The sequence below is a fragment of the Capronia coronata genome (assembly GCF_000585585.1).
Source record: "Capronia coronata CBS 617.96 chromosome Unknown acBCG-supercont1.5, whole genome shotgun sequence".
NCBI classification, from domain to species: domain Eukaryota; kingdom Fungi; phylum Ascomycota; class Eurotiomycetes; order Chaetothyriales; family Herpotrichiellaceae; genus Capronia; species Capronia coronata.
The window spans coordinates 561,767-577,664 of record NW_006912897.1 but is presented as its reverse complement, the minus strand read 5'-3'; the positions used below and the strand labels follow the sequence as shown (position 1 = coordinate 577,664).

General features: G+C 53.5%; 5 protein-coding genes across 5 annotated transcripts; 2 read left to right on the top strand and 3 right to left on the bottom strand.

Moving 5' to 3' along the window:
• Positions 1-271: 271 nt before the first annotated feature.
• A1O1_05896 (uncharacterized protein) lies at positions 272-3,493 on the bottom strand (the record flags this gene model as incomplete). Its single annotated transcript, XM_007726780.1, has 1 exon — positions 272-3,493. The coding sequence occupies one exon, from the start codon at positions 3,491-3,493 to the stop codon at positions 272-274; it is 3,222 nt and encodes a 1,073-aa protein (XP_007724970.1).
• A 697-nt stretch (positions 3,494-4,190) lies between these two features.
• A1O1_05895 (uncharacterized protein) lies at positions 4,191-4,898 on the top strand (the record flags this gene model as incomplete). The annotated part of the gene is made up of 1 exon (XM_007726779.1): positions 4,191-4,898. The coding sequence occupies one exon, from the start codon at positions 4,191-4,193 to the stop codon at positions 4,896-4,898; it is 708 nt and encodes a 235-aa protein (XP_007724969.1).
• Positions 4,899-5,470: 572 nt separating this feature from the next.
• Positions 5,471-6,148, top strand: A1O1_05894 (uncharacterized protein; the record flags this gene model as incomplete). The annotated part of the gene is made up of 1 exon (XM_007726778.1): positions 5,471-6,148. One exon carries the CDS (start codon positions 5,471-5,473, stop codon positions 6,146-6,148), a length of 678 nt encoding a protein of 225 aa, XP_007724968.1.
• A 774-nt stretch (positions 6,149-6,922) lies between these two features.
• On the bottom strand, positions 6,923-8,458 carry A1O1_05893 (uncharacterized protein; the record flags this gene model as incomplete). The annotated part of the gene is made up of 2 exons (XM_007726777.1): positions 6,923-7,814; positions 7,869-8,458. The coding sequence occupies 2 exons, from the start codon at positions 8,456-8,458 to the stop codon at positions 6,923-6,925; spliced, it is 1,482 nt and encodes a 493-aa protein (XP_007724967.1).
• Positions 8,459-13,841: 5,383 nt separating this feature from the next.
• On the bottom strand, positions 13,842-14,917 carry A1O1_05892 (uncharacterized protein; the record flags this gene model as incomplete). Its single annotated transcript, XM_007726776.1, has 3 exons — positions 13,842-14,020; positions 14,081-14,320; positions 14,443-14,917. The coding sequence occupies 3 exons, from the start codon at positions 14,915-14,917 to the stop codon at positions 13,842-13,844; spliced, it is 894 nt and encodes a 297-aa protein (XP_007724966.1).
• Positions 14,918-15,898: the final 981 nt, after the last annotated feature.

Sequence of the window (15,898 nt, the reverse complement as noted above, 5' to 3'; positions counted from 1 at the left end):
AGTGTGGGTTGCGACGAATGTCCAATCTACCAATCTCATCGCTTGACGACACAGAATCGACCGTCTCGAAGCCATGATAGCCGCACATCCGGTGGACCATCTCTCGGAGGTTAAACTGATCTCGACTGGCTGTAGTTCCGGACCCTCGAGGCGGGCCGGAAAGGCGGGATGAGCGATGATAAGTGTGCGTCATATCCCAGCCTTGCATGCAGACCAAAGATGTTGGCGCGAGGGACTGTCGGGCCACGCGCCATATTGACTGCCGGTTGACTCATGCATTGCACAAACAGCTGCACTCTGGTACGGGACACACCTGATGTCGTTCGAACCACATCCTTGCATGACCAGCATGACAACCGTGTGAGCATTTCAAGCACAGCACCGTGAATCTGGACATAGCAACATCCCAAATTTGAGACATCTCCTGTCCCTCGTCGTCGTCGTCCATACCGGAGAGTAAAGGCACGGTCCCGGTAAGGCTGCGGACAGCATCACTTAAACTTGTATGGGAAGGAGGGATGGCCGTGGGTGTTGAGGACCCTGTTGCAGTTGATTTCTTCGAAGTGTTCGGCGTTTGCATTGGCTGCCTCAACCTGGGCGACTCGGTCCCCTTTGAGGCTCCATTCACAGGCCCCGGCCCTGGCCCTATCGTGGTTTGGATGCTGCCAGTCATGCTAGCACTCATGTCTGTCACCCCATTAAGTTTCGATGCTTGTTGCGGCCCGTACCAAGGCATGTAGGACTCGTCCGGAACGCCGAGCCAGAAGTCGCACACGCCGCACCGTGGCAGATGTCGACCACAGTTGGGGCAGACAGTCCCAATTGCTGCGGCCTTCTCCTTTGTCAAAGGATGTTGTGCCGTTTCGACAACTTTGTTGCCCGGACCGCTGTCGCCATTCGTCCCGGCTGTATGAGCTATGCTTTGGGCGCAAAACCCGCAGACCAGGCGTACTTGCTGTTTTGCAGGCGGGATAAGTCGTCTGCCACCCTCGTCAACAGCAGCTTTCTGGCATGCAATGTCGAACCGTACTCGCTCGAATTTGAGATTCCAGCTATTGATCATGTTCCTGTAAGTGTTCTTCCAGCCGTCGAATTTGCGCACAACTTTTTCACCGTCAACATATCGTGGTATCGTAGGCGCAAGAGCCAGCACGGCAGTCTGTAAGTCTCCAAAGCGCTGGATATAGCCCGTCATCAGGTCAAACCCCTGCTGCGTGCCAGTTCCCGTAAGTACGATCCCTTCGATGTCACCCTCCTCTACGGCGTTTTGGGTTGCTTGAGAGATATACCGTGTGAGGGCGTCATCATCAAAATGTCGGAGGGCCACACAGACTCGGTATTTAAGTGGGAGAGATCCTTCCCTGGCAACATTTGCCCAGTCTCCCGTCTTGACATAAGCGAGGATGGCACGCGCATACGGGTCAGTCAGATCCTCGGCCAATGAGGCGATGGTGTCGGCCCAGTCGTCTTGAGCATCTGACTCTTCGCCGGTAGTTGTGCCTGTTTCATCACCATTTCTCCTCCTCGCAGCGCCTGCTATGGCCATTGCAAGCATCTTGAGAGATTGGGTGGAGTTTTTGCTGCGAAGCGCCTTGTATGCAAGTTTTCGTTCCAGGGCGAACATGGCCAGCGCCGCCGCCTTGGTATGTTGATTTTGCGCTACGAGCCGTTTGACCATGGTCTCAAGTTCTTCATAAGACCAGGCCAATCCAGCGGAGTGCAAGCAAAGTTGCCTGTTAGCAGCATATTCTGATGGTGAGCCCTTCACCGGGGCGATGTTCAGGCGACGAACCAAACTCTCAATGGTTTTGGCCATTTGGTTGGAGCTGGGGCCCAACGTCCGATTCTTGCCCTTGATATCTTCCATCCAGAGACCGCATACGCCAATGTAGGAGAAATCGAAGTTGTCCTGTGTCATATTGCCGTTCCTCGAGATCTTAGTCGCACGTTCGACCCATGCCCAAAACGATTGTAACCAGTGAGAATCAGAAGCGATGGCTTTGTTCCTGGATGGGTCCAACAAATAGCCGGCTTTGCAGCGCAATCGTTGCGCCGACATCAATGTCAGGATATCTGCAAGCGGTACATCCTTCTCGTAATAGCCTAGATCGGCGTGCCACGCTTGATCATCCAGACTGGACATTTTCCTCTTGTCAAGAGCGGCTTTATTCTGGCGAGACTGCTTGAACGCCTGTTTGAGCACGTTCCGTGGTTGCGCATGTCGTCGGATTTGTTCCAGAGTATGGCTCGGTTCAAGAGGTTCTGCCGCAGGCCGCCCGACAACCAATTCGCCCTTGCAGAGAAAGCCAACACTAGAGAAAGCCGTCGGTTCTGGTAAGGGGTTGGTCGAAGTGACTCGAATGCTTCCGTATCCATCAAGACCCAAGATCTTAGATTGTCCTGATTTCGTGGTCGATGTCATGAAGTCAAATGAGACGATTCTAGACTTTTCATCATGCTGGACGGAAGGACGTGAATATGATTTCGCGACTTCTTGGGCACGGTCGAGAAAGACATCGTGGGGCGCTGTCGTTTCCCAAGACAGGTCGTTGCCCGTATCCTGCTCGACATTGCGCGTGTCGTTCATGAAATCTTTGGTGATGTTGAACACTTTCATGTGTCCAGTGCTCGAAAGGACACCCAGACAGCCTCGTTCAGCCTTGGAAAAGCGTAAACTCCAAATCGTGCCAGGGCTTTCGATCACATTCTTCAGCTCCAGCGAGACCTCTGGCTGTCGATTGTCAGAGTTCGATCCGCCACCAAAACTCAAGTGCGGAGCATTGACGCGGCTGATCATGCGCCTGTCCCAAATACATATTGACGGATCGTTTGTAGGGTAGCAGGACGCAAAATAATTCTCGTCGCGCCAATCAATGGCCAGATTATGCACACAACGTGTCGCAAACTGCAGCCCGTTCCCGACGCTCGGCTCTCTCAGGTCATACAGTCTGACAAATTGGCCCTTGACTCCTGCCACCAGGAGATGGGGATCATCTTGAAAGAACTTCAAGCTGGTGATTGGCTCTCCACTTGCAAGCTTGTGAAGAGGATCCGAGTAGTTCTTCGAGAAGCCTTTACTTCCTGGGGCAGGAAGACGCTGGTTGAAATCCCAGATGTTCAAACAAAAGTCTGTCCGGACCTTGTCGAGTCCAGCCGCCAACAGATTCTGAGTATTGAGGGCCACGGAATTACATAACCGCTGACTCCTCACTTGGAACGAGAGCGAGTCTTGCTGACTCTCGGCTATGTTCAAGAGTGTGGCTTCACCACCGGCTTGTCCAACAACAACCAGCTCCTCGTTCACCGGGTGCCAGTCGAAGGCTCGGAAAGCCGGCACCTTTGTCGATGTGCAGACCGCCTCATATTGAACCTTGGCCCTACTTTCCTTGGTGATCTTGCAGAGTCTAAATGTTTTGCCCGTCACGTCCACGTATAAGAACCTCTGATCGATCCCCGGCAGGGAGTTCTGCGAGAAGCGAATGGCGGACTCCATGCCGCAGATCCCGTATATACTTCGAAATCCGACTCATTTCTCAGCGCCTAGTTTCGCGCCCTCAAGTCAATGGCGAGCATCGTCGTCCTCCGCACGGCAATGCGTATGCCCAGATACTGAGGCTTCTCTGCCTCGTAACTCGAGATGGACGTCGTCGAGCGTTCAATCCCGAATTGGTTTAGCGTGATATATCGCCAAGTGACATCACGTGCATGGCTTGTAGGCGGTGAAGAACTTGAACGGCAGAATCATTTCAACGCTTGCTATTTTCTCTCAGAAGAGAATGATTAAACTATTCTCAATCTTGACCCCGACTACTACTTCTTTACCTGTTAGTTGACGGCCAATACTAATACAGAAGATGACCGTTCTCCTCAGTTACGTCTGAGCCTAACACACGCCGCTCCTGTGGACTCTTGTCTTCGTGACCTCCGAATTCCTAGTCATGGCAAAGTATCGACCTGCTCCACGAGACGCTGCCCGAGTAGACGTACGAGCCGATACTCGCGTCGACTCATGGCGTCCTGAGCGTGGTCGTTACCGGCCAAACCGTGGCTCGGGTCCAGGGCATGTTCGACCTAGCAAAGGTCTATCTCCGGTGAGGTCGGCAGTCACCAAAAGCAAACGAGAACGAGAAACCAACCCCTCCACCCGCATACATTCACTGCGCAACCTCCTGAGCCGGGAGTCGCTACCCATGACAGTGCGCCAAGAGAAAGAACGCGAACTAGCTGCGTTGCTCCTCGACCAACAAAAGGCTCAACTGGCGAATGCCACCAGGAAGAATCTGCAGCGGTATCACTTCGTCCGCTTCGTCGAGCGTCAGAAAGCGGAGCGAACCCTCAAGAAACTGCTCAAACTGAAGGAGTCGAGTAATCCTTCCGACAATGAGGAGTCCCAGAAAAAGTTGGACAAGTCAATACACGAAGCGGAGGTGGATCTGAACTACACCAAGTATGCCCCTCTCGGAGAGAAGTACATCAGCCTATTCGTGCAGGAAGAGGACGACAAGCAGAAACACAAGTCCCAAATGAAGAAGAAGGCATACGCCATTCTGACGGATGCCCAGAGGGAGGAGTTGCAGCTCATAGAGGACGACCTGGCCAACATTGTCAGGACGGCGGGAGGGACCAAGCCACCGATGTGGTACGAAGTTGAGAAGTGTATGAAAGAGGGGCAGGAAAAGCTGGATGCGCTTCGAGAAGGAAGGCTCAGTGCAGGCAACAAATTGGCTAAGGAGCTTGCCACTGTTGGAGGAAAAGATCTGGCGGCATTGCGAAGTTCGACCGCTCAGCCAGTCGATTCAACACCATCCTGGCTTGACGACGACGGTGTTATCGATCCGGCCGACCTGGACAGCGACGACGACGACGAGATGGGCGATGGTGGTTTCTTTGAACGATGATTTGTTTGAAATGCAGCGAGAGCATGTTATGACTTAACGATTCGAGATACCCCGAAGACGAGCAAGAATGTCATGACAGGGTCCAACAACGATGGCCATTCCAGCTTTTCCGATATCCGACTTCATCTGCTTCCTAACGGTAATGCACACTGTTCATGGACCGAGTAATGCTTTCAAGATTGGAATGATATGTGATCCATCAATTGGCAAACATATGTCGTTGTTTGCAGCTTGACCAGAGACAACAGACAGCATGGACATCGCTTATACTCCTGAAGACACTTGCATCTTGCACACAGCTGCGGGCATGATATACGGCACACTCAATAACACAAGAGTTCTGCCTCAGCGCGATGGTATCGCCGAGCATGAAGAGGGCGCGGGTCTATATACACGCACACACAGCACACACGTTTGTGATTTCACAATCACAACCTTCTCTTGTCTCTTCCTCTCACTGTCGACCATCTCTTCACCTCACCAACTCGCCTACTCATCAACAAGCAGCGATCTCGTGTGTCTCATACCTCCTCTCTCCTCACAGATCCAGCCTTTGACTGACGTTCCTCATCATGGCACCAATCCCACCATCTCGCAGCATGCCAGACATCAAAGGCCTGAACAAACTCTCCCCAATCAGAGCCCTGAAGCGATCTTTGTCTCGATCCCCTACAAAAGCGAGCCCACAACCAAGCCATAGTCATGTGCGTGTGAAGTCAAAACTGAATCTGAGACAAGACAACAAAGAACCCGCCGCCAACAACGACGCCTCAGCCTACGATCTGCACAGCGTCGTCCAGCATGTTGAAAAGCTGGATTTGCACGATCCGCTCCCGGTCGCCACCAGCCCAGAAACCGACAGTGCCTTGACTGGCTCTGAAGTCGACCGTGATGCCAATGACGACGATGACAATGAAGAGCATGACGTCGCCCCTGCCTCCAGCGAGCTGTCCAGCGATGGCATGGACCACCGCTCCATGACCAACGATCTTGAGTCCAGCACGACGTCTCCCCCAGAATCAAAGATCGAGAAAGCATACTTCTCCGATCCAGACTCCCGGCTCAACCTGTGCACCAACCCGGGCGATCGGGCCATCCACCTCTTTGGGCGTGCGCAGTGTTCCCTGTCCAACTATGCCGCGGAGATTGATCGGCGCATCGTGGGCAAGTCTGCCACGAGGGACTTTGCATATGAGCCGTCGGATCCGATGCATGAGCGGGCATATGGGCATGCGGATGGGCAGAGCTGAGATGGAAGACAAGACACCAAGCAAGGGATTGATGGCCAAGGAAACAAGTTGAAGAGAGGAGCGGAACGAGAATCAATGACATCTGCCACTGGGTATGGCTCTGTGTGTGTGCACAGTGTGGCTGGAGAATCGAGATACGCTCTTTTACCGCATTGCAGAATTGAAAAGAGCCATGCAAAGGGCCCGGATGGTATTGAGCCATACCAATGAGACATGGAGCATGATATGATGATGTTGCCAGTGTGACCACTGTGCCTGCTATGCGAGATTCTTCAGCAAGGCTGTGGATGGAAGACTGAGCTGGACTGAAGTGGACTGGACTGGACTGGACTGCATGGCATGGGTAGTGTGGCTTTCCTGGCTTTTCTGGCCAGCTAGCCGCCACACGAGCATCATGGAGCTTGAAGCACTGCAACTGCACATTGAAGTTGAGCGCAATCACACTACTATGGCGATTACTGTTAGACTACGAGACAAAGACAAACTAGGATCATGGCTCTTGAGCGAAGGCGATTGCCTCAGGCATCGATTGAAAATTCGAGACACATTCCAAGGCTCTCTCTGTTCTACATGAACTGCTTCTTGGTTCGAGCCTTTTTTGCTGGGAAAGTATTGCTACAAACCACAATTGTACATCATAAATCTTGTCCACCTCTTGGAATGAGTACCAGTACCAGCACGCACTCGCGACCTCGATTGCGCCACTACCCGAGGTTCATTTGACGTCTGACTCCTGCGCGACGTTGTCCAGCGATTTCGTTGCGACCTTACGAGTCAGGCCTGCACCGAAGCCGCGCTCTCCAATCGTAGAGACTCGATTTGCCTCAGCGGCTCTTCAGGCAGTGAAGCCTTTGTGCCACGACAGCCGTGCCAGCATTGGACACGTCTGAATGGAAGGGAAGGACGGCGCTGGGCCGAGGCCGACTGAGCGTTGTCCACGATGACCCACCACTCAATCCACTCCTTGCCAGCCAGCACGATCGGCCGTCTACAAGTTGTGCATCTCCGGTCGGGCTGATTGACAAGGATGCCCAAGTCGCGGAGGACAGTGCTGGGCGAGTCTGGCGGCATGAAACTCCTCAAGTCGATCTTGGACTGCACGTTGATTTTGGCCAGCAGTCGCAGAACCATCTCGGTCAACGAGGGCACTTTGCCGAAGCCTCTCTCAACATTGAGGTCGGACCCGTTGTGACGTTGTGAAGATCCTTCCAGAATGAAATCCAACTGGGTGTGCGGCGAGGGTCGTTGGTCATGGGAGGCTGGAAGGGGGGTTTCCAGGACCTTTTCGACTGGAGGTTGGATCCGTTTCCATGGGTTCGGTTCAGTCCTGAGCTGGTGCAACTTGTGGAATCTCATCAGCTCGAGGACCTCAAAGGGCAACTCGGTCAAGTTGTTCCCGGCCACGTTTAGGTCTTCCAGATTAACCAGTTCCCGAATGCCGGGTGCGATGGATGTCAGGTTGTTCTGCCGGAGTGACAGGACACGCAGGTTCCGCAACTCGAGAATCGGCGTGGGAACCTTGGTGAATAGGTTGTTGCCCAGATACAAACGCAGATGTGGCTCCAGGTCGGTGCCGATGTCGAGCATACCGGGCACGATTTCGTCTTGCTTGCTGAGTGTTTGGAGCGTGGTGATTTCGGACGGCAGGCTGGATAGAGACATGGAACTGTGCTGGACGTCAATACATCTTCCCGGAACATACTCCTGGAGGACAACTTACGACAAGTCCACATCTTCCTTGCCCGTCTCCAAGCATTGCCGGACGATCTCGCACACATGTTCATGCTCCTTGGGCATAGTGGGCGTGGTGTGGGGCGGAAATTTTAACCTTGGTGTGCCATGAGACTGGCCCGGTCCAGAAGCACTTCCATACAGATGTGGCTGTGTTTGACTCTTCTCGTTCGCTCTTTGCTGGTCTCTGACCAACTCCTCCTCCATGGAGAAAGAGTCGCTGGACAAGGGTTCTTCCGACTCCTCAGACCCCTCACTGGCCATGAAAATACCCGAGTCATAGTTCCTCTGAAACTCGCGTTTCCGTGTACTGTGCCTGCTCCCTTCCTTGACAGGGTGCCGCTCCCACCAGGAGCCCTTGTAGGTGCGTTTCTTCCGCTTGTCGACGACGACATAGTTCTCGGCGCCCGGTGCCTGCTCGTCGCTCGAGAAAAACGCCGGATCGCTCGAGGTGGCAGGTGGCTCGTCGTCGTAGTCTGCACGAGTCCGTTTGCGGGAGAGCAGAAACGAAGGCCGAGGCGGTGTCTGAGCTGCCCTGCGAGCAGACTGGGGGACTGGGGGAAGATCGAGATCGTCCATGACGTCTTGCTGAAGCTGGAGGGCAAAAAGAGTGTTGGGGGCGCGTCAGAGCGCGACGAGGTGTATCGGTTGCTGGGGTATGAAAGTGTGTACACGTACACAGATAACGATGAACGATGCAGCAGACTCTAGAATGAGTGACAGGGCCGGCAGGGTGGCCCGGACTGAGAATGAGTGTACTAGTAGTCGGAGGTCTCGAGTCACGTCCGTGTGAGCTATGATGCTGGTGCGGACTGTAGTCGAGAGAGTGAGGCGAGTTCAAGTTGTGAGAGACAGACGCGTGGTGGTTCAGCTGTCGCGTGCAGTGCGCGAGTGGATCGCCGGCGCAGATGCTTTTGCCAGTCAGTGCCCACAGCCATCCATGTACGTTTATAGGTAGATACCATGACAATCGTCAACAACTTGAACACCAACTCGAAGAGCAGGCACTTAGTATTGACAGACACGCACTGCCATAGCTCACCGACGCGCAACTCACTGGCATTGTATGTACAGGAGCCGGGGCTGGTTTACTTGTCTTGTGCTGCCAATCGCGCCATATCGCCGATGTCGAATCTATCAAACACCCAGCATCCGAGAGATAAACTATCAGCGACGTCCATGACAGCGGGACACGGGCCGAACAATTACGCCATTTGAAATTCATTTCAATTTCATTTGGTGTGACTGCGTCACCGATGTAGCATGGGCCACCAGCACCGAGCAAGCGGGTTTGTTCGACGGCCAGATTCGAAAGAGCCAGACACTTTGATTATGCAGGCTTGATGTCGAGGAACGCGATCGATACAGACCACACTTCCGCTGAGTCTGCGAAGGACGTATCTTGGATGGGAGACCCTGATAGCGGGCGCGTAGGTGGCTTGTTTTTGTTTGTTAGGGTCAAAATGCATACTTGGAAGACGCTGTATCTCGACGACATGGCCCTTCTCCCTGGTGAAAGGATACTCTTGAGTATAGTGACTGCGGTCTATGGCACTTAGAGGATGGCAGCTGGAGGAAGTAGAACATTGGATAGAGATTTGATTTCATATTGAACACAGCAAAAGAAGTCTTCGTGTCGGTCGTTGCAAGGCTGGGTATATAAACAAACTCCAAACCACGCTTCCCTTCCTTTTCAGACCCGTTCACGAAGTCACAGAATAATGACCACTAGATGCTCTTCTCGGCTTCCTCCGATCGCTTGCAAAGCGACACCGCAGACCGCTAACTCCATAGCCAACGACATTGACCCGACACTCTCTGGTTGAGTGTCAGGTCGAGTCATCTGCGCCCCAGGCGATGGCCACACTCCCTGCCAATCCAACAACCCAACAATCCAACTGTGGACCAAACACACAAAGAAGAAGACCGGCTGCGGTCCATCAATGGTTCAAAGTCGTCCGAAAACAAAAAGTCCTCCAAACTCTCCCAGAGATGAAAATGCGAACGATAAGAATGTAGACGTCTCGGGTCCAGCAAGCTGGTGCTAGCCGAGACTATTGACTCAGTCAAGAACAAAAATGGGGTGCGAAGATATGACACCTTGTGTCAACCTGACACTCCAAAGACTTCGGCATGGAAAAACTCAGAAGCCCTCTCGTCATAACGAACCCCAGACCAAGGCGGCGGCACCGGCAAAAGCTGCCACTGCCATGTTGATCTCTTGTATGCTTGCGGCTCCGGTGGCTGCAGCGAATGTTGGTGCTGCTGTGGTCTCGGAAGAAGAAGAAGAAGAAGAAGCAGCAGCTGAGGTGAGGATGGATGTAAGAGTAGGCTTGTGGATGGTCGTTACGGGAACGTATGTGCTCGAGGAAGTCACGTTCCAACCAGTTGGCTGAACTGACCATGTGCTGATTGTGCTGGTTGTGCTGGTGGTGTTGGTGGTTGCAATGGCAGCCGCATAGGTAAGAGTCTTGGTGACAGTGAGCGTGTTTGTGTAGGATGAATAGATCGTGACTGTGGTGTCGGCTTCCCAGTCGCCAGCAGGCTCATCTGCCAGAGCCGCGGGGGCCAGCAGCAGCGCAATTGCTGCGAATACCGTTGTGAAGCGCATGTTGGTGGTAGAAGAGGTTCTTGAAGCGAGAATGCCGTTGCGAGTCTATGCGACCGGGGACAGCTGAGACGATACAGTACGTATATCCTCCCTTCCAGACGGCGATGCTCTGATGGCGCCAAATGAGTGTATGCTGATCCTGTTGGATGCTCGTGGATGCTGTGTTGTTGCTTAGAGGCGTTGCGCGCGACGACGGTATGAGCGAGCACTGCTCGAGAAGGATTGAAGCGACTGATGGACAGACCGAGAGGGAGCTCAGCAACTCGTGCGACAGCAGGACGCTATCTTGCGACTTTGGACTTTGGGGGCGAGGAAGACAAGAGGTCCAAGCATGAACATGAGCAGGGAAGCACACAAGTATATGTGGCGCCTGGGGGAAGGCTCTGAAGGGCAAGGGTAGTTAGTGCCACTGGAAGACGATATTGGATGGATCCTGGTGGACCGCTGGCCTGGCAGCCACGCAGCATGGTCGGTGGTCAGTGGTCACACCCAGCAGCAGATTGCGAACCATCACCAAAGCAGACGGCGGCGACGAGGTCGAATCGACCAGCTGCAACTGATTTGCCTGGGTGATTGATTTGAGGCAGCGTTGATCGTGGAGCCGATGGAGAGTGGCCCGGACAGCAGCAGGGCCTGTGACTGGACCATGCCCCTGCTGTCATTTGCTGACCCTCGCCTGTCTTCCACCGCCGGCCAATGCCAGCCATGCCAAATTTCCCGAGCGACGGCCAAGGTCGCCCGGCTCCAGATTAGAGGGCGACTTAGTCCCGTGGTAGTCAGGAACGCGCGAAACTCATTGGAAACCTCATCTGCAAGAGACCCCGGTCACAAAAATTTGCTGACCCAGTCTGCAAATGCGCTCGGCCGCCCATTCGTCCAAACGACATCGGTGGAAAGTTGGGAAAGCAACCAGATTTCGGGCCCTGGCAGATGCGGAGCGCTTTCTCTTCTATTTCGTCCTAATCGTGTCCGGCGACTGGACCATTCTCTTCTGGTGCTTTTGGTTGGTTCGGGGGGACGTTGTTGGCTCGTTGAGGTCGGCATGCTCCTCGCCCTAGAACCCCATTTGCAACCGCCGGTGTTACTTCGCCAATTTGACCAGCTTGCGACCAGCTTAGTTCCCATCTCCCAGACGTAAATTGTCCCGCCAGCGCTGTGTGCGACAAACCTCGCTGGCTATCATGGCCGCGAAGTTTGACGTGTACCGTACATGGTCCCGTCGACTTCAGCGGCAGTCAACCGTGGCCCAAATAACGGCTGGTCACAGAACGGGACGGTTTTTGAAATCTGCCATTCCGCGACAGGAGGAAGTGCAGCTTGCTGGAAGTGTTTACGACCTGGCTGGATCTTGAGCAAAGATTCGAGCGCGGTCTAGGCAGGATGAAGCAGTACTGTGGAAGTCAGCTGTTCGTCAGTTGGTCAAATGGAGAATCCAACGGTTGAAGGCTTCCTCATCAAACGTGAATGTCAAAGACGACCTAGACGTCCCTCAGTGGGGACACCATCGATGTAGATGGTCTGCCAGATATTATAGCGTGCTCCCAGGTGGTAACTTGGTACAGAGAAAAGTAAAATGAAGAGAGTCCCGTGCAGACGCCTGCGATGGTGCGCATTTCCCAACTGGGACTCTCGAGCTTCTTTCGCCCACCACTGTGCTTGGCACCCACAATCTCGAACCTCCGGCGACTTGTGAGAGCAATCTTGCCCTGGCAACTCAGGCCCTAATCGACTGATACTGATACCTTTACAGACGTCCGCCCATGATTGTCCCATCCAGAGCACGGTGACCGTTTTAGAAGCTGACTGCCGGCTGCTCAAAATCCACCCACCGTCCACGGGCCACGCATGGTTCGAAGCTGCTCAACGACTCTTCCAGTTCCAGTTCCAGTTCTAGCAAGTTGCGACAGAGCCTCGTGGCCGGCCCGTTCGAAGCTCGAGCTCCTACCACCAGTTCCTTCGCCACACTCACTACTAGTGAGCGCATGTGTGCGTGTGGACTTGCTTCGCTTCTGGCTCTTCGGCTCTGCCCTTGAACCCTCGTGTTACCGAAAACTCGCAATCGATGCATTGATCGCAGCGCAGCGCAGCAGAGGAGAGGTCGAGACCAGGGTCCAAGACTCCGTGTAGTCTCTAGCTCTGCGCAACCAGCATGGCATGAAGACGTCGTCGGTACCGTACAGCACGAACGAACCCTCTTTCTGCTCGTGCCTCGTCTTACCTGCACCCTCTCCCTTGCTCCATGGCAACGAAAGGAGCTACGTAGTGCCACGGCATATCGCGAACCCAACAAAGTAACATATATATATTTACGGACTAGTACCACACAGTGATATGCACATGAGGGGATGCTTCGAAGATCCATGGAACCATGACCAGTCTCGTCAGTCCCGATTTGCACAACAGTCCATACGGATAATCCATACCAACGTGGTTCAATACCCACTTGAAGAAATTGTACTTTTTGATTGCTGCCCACCTTATTTATTAATTGAACATAAGAAGTTGGGGATGGCTCCTCACTACACTCATCCAATCTATATATCCACACACCCGCCTACCCCTTTTCCAGAGTTCGGAATGCCTAGCTCAGCCAGTCGCGTAGACTCGCGTTTCTTCCATACCAAACAAGCCGAAAAGGAGAAGCAGCAAACAGTGTCTGAAGATTCAAGAACTGTCAAAATATTATGTGGAGAATTAATTACTGGATTACCTAAATAACCATAGGATATATACCTAACAACCACACTCGCTCTATCTGGGTATTGGGGAAAAGGAGAGGCTGCCTCAAGGACTGTCGGTAGAGGTGGTACAATGGCGCACACAAAACAACACTCAAACAATGTCCCAAGTAGTGCTGGACAGGTAGGTGCTCGTACATGGTATCAGCGGAGAGGATGTATGTATATGCATGCATGTGGTGGTGGGTATCTCGTCGCGGCGTGACATGAACATTCGTAGCGTATCGTCATCCTCATCGTCACCGTCATCGTTAGGGAGTCGTGGCTCTTCCAGCTCGGTTCCTGCTTTGTCTTTGTCGTCCTTGCCGACTCCGATGCGATATAGATGGCAATTAATTAGTGATTAGTGAGTATTAGGTGGCATGGGTGGTTATCAAAACCACGCTCTCTCCAAATAAATCCAGATAAAATGAGTGACCGTGTGTCGCGCCTCGCGAGGTGATGGGAGGTGAAGAACAGAATGCGACCCCCTTTGTCAGAAAATGGGGGGATATTCATCATGAGAACCGAGGAGATGACAGATGCCCGTTGACCCATGTGCCGGGGAAGATTGACTTTTGGCAAGACGAGGACATCAAGCAACTGTGCTCTGGCTCATGTCATGTCTGCCTTTTTACACAGTGGTGGCAGGGGTGGTGCCAGCAGCAGGAGCGACACCAGCGTCGGGAGCAGCTGTGGCTTGCTTCTCACCGGCACCAGCACCGGGAGCGAGAGTGACATCGCGGATGTTGAGGCCGAGACGGGTGAGGTCGACAGAGCGAATGCCCCAGAGGAACAAGGCAGCAAAGACGGCTGTTTGGGGAAATGTTAGCACGAGTTGGATAGATATCCACTGGATTGGACATGACTTACGCTTCGTCAGGATATCAAGCACACCATACGTGATGGCCTCGGAGTCGGGAGGAATGACATTGCCGCCTTCGCTGACACCCCAGGCAACCGGGTAGACAAGCCAGATGATCATCAGCCAGGCGCTGGCCACGGTGTAGTTCCTGAGGATGTCCGCACCAAGAGCGCGCGCATAGACACGGCCTTCCCAGACTACAGAGAAGGCGATGAAGCAGAATGCGGTGAGGCCGAAAGTGTAGAAGCCTAGAATAAACTATGTTAGTCACCTCACTATGTCCCGATCACGTATGATTTTAAGGGCCCACTGGGGAATGACAACTCGAAAAGCAAAGGGAAAAACAAAAAGGCAACGGAGATGTACATACCCCACTTGTAGGTGCTCTTGACCAGGGCGCCCACGAGACCCATGATCACCATGACAACGTCCATCATCAGAACATACAGGATGGTTGGGGTAGGGAGACCAGAGGCCAGCAGAAGCGTCGACAGCAACAAGGGCGTGGTGATGAAGTAGTCAATGTATCGGACGTAGAAGATCTGGCGCATGTTGCCGTGCACCTTGGGGTCGTGGCGGTCCCATTCTACCTGGATCGCGGTCCAGCCGAGGTTGGAACCCTCGGCGAAGTAGGCGACGCCGGAGACGAGCAAGAGCGAGGCCAACATGTAGTGGAACAACCGTTGAGAACGCGGCTTGGTGAACGACAGGCCCATCACGCAGAGCATGGCGGTGGCCATCACGGCGCTGACCGTGAAGTACCAGTCACTACCACGGGACGTGATGTGGTTGTTGGTCGTGACGGTGTTGGTGAAGCCATTGAGAGTGAGCGCGTGGTTACCCATTGCGATGGCGGTGTGTTTGGGGCTGTTGAGGCTGAAAGTGTGAAGAAGGCGAGCAGTTGGGAGGCGGTGGTGGTGGCAGTTGCTTTAGAGTGGTGAGAGCGGTGGCGTGGGTTCTCGCGAACAGGGGAGAGGCTCTTGTATGGCGCAAATCGAAACTTGATTGACTCGTTGTCTGTCCATATCGTCCGGAAGAGAGGGAGGCGTCTAATATAGCTGGCTGGTGGACAGAACAACGAGCACAGAGCAAAGGGTGACGTCGATCCGGGACTGGTCTGGACTGGTCACCCTGCGATAGACTTCGTCCTCATCGATGCACCTCTCTGCTGATGCAGAAACTTGCAGAAACTTTTCATTCCGATCCAATGCCGTAAGAACCGATCGAAGGCTTCCATTGGAAAATTGCTCTCGCAAAAACCGCAGAGACAAGCTTCTGCAAGCTTCCTTCCACACCACACCCCCTTTTCGCAGACGAACCCGGGTCAAGTGTTCCGTCCGTCTCCAGCGACAAGGCTCTATCTGCTCCATCTCAGGCTGAAGACAGACTGGGTTCTCGTCGGGATAGGGTCGATGTCACAAAACGGCCAACGCACGGCCCATGGAAACACAGAATTGCTCGAGTTGGACATGAAACATACCTGTGACTGGCTCATTCCGGCTGCTTCTAACCTCTGCAAGAGAAAACCTCTCCACTATCAGACGGGATTTCCCACCGTCAAGGCCACCGTTAAGGCTGCGCTTGCTCGGGTGGAATGATGTGGTGGCATGAGATTTGTCCGCCGTTGCTGTAGCGGAGCCTTGGGGATGAATGATCTTCCACGATTTTCCATGGGGCCCGCCGGATGTGGTCGGAATTCTCTGCATGTCTGTCTACAGAGTACCCTCCCTGTACAGAGCAGCTCAGGTAATACTGGTCTTAGTAATTCCCGCAGTCATGCTTGACTCATGCGACAATGGAATGCGGTAGATGTTGCGATCCATACC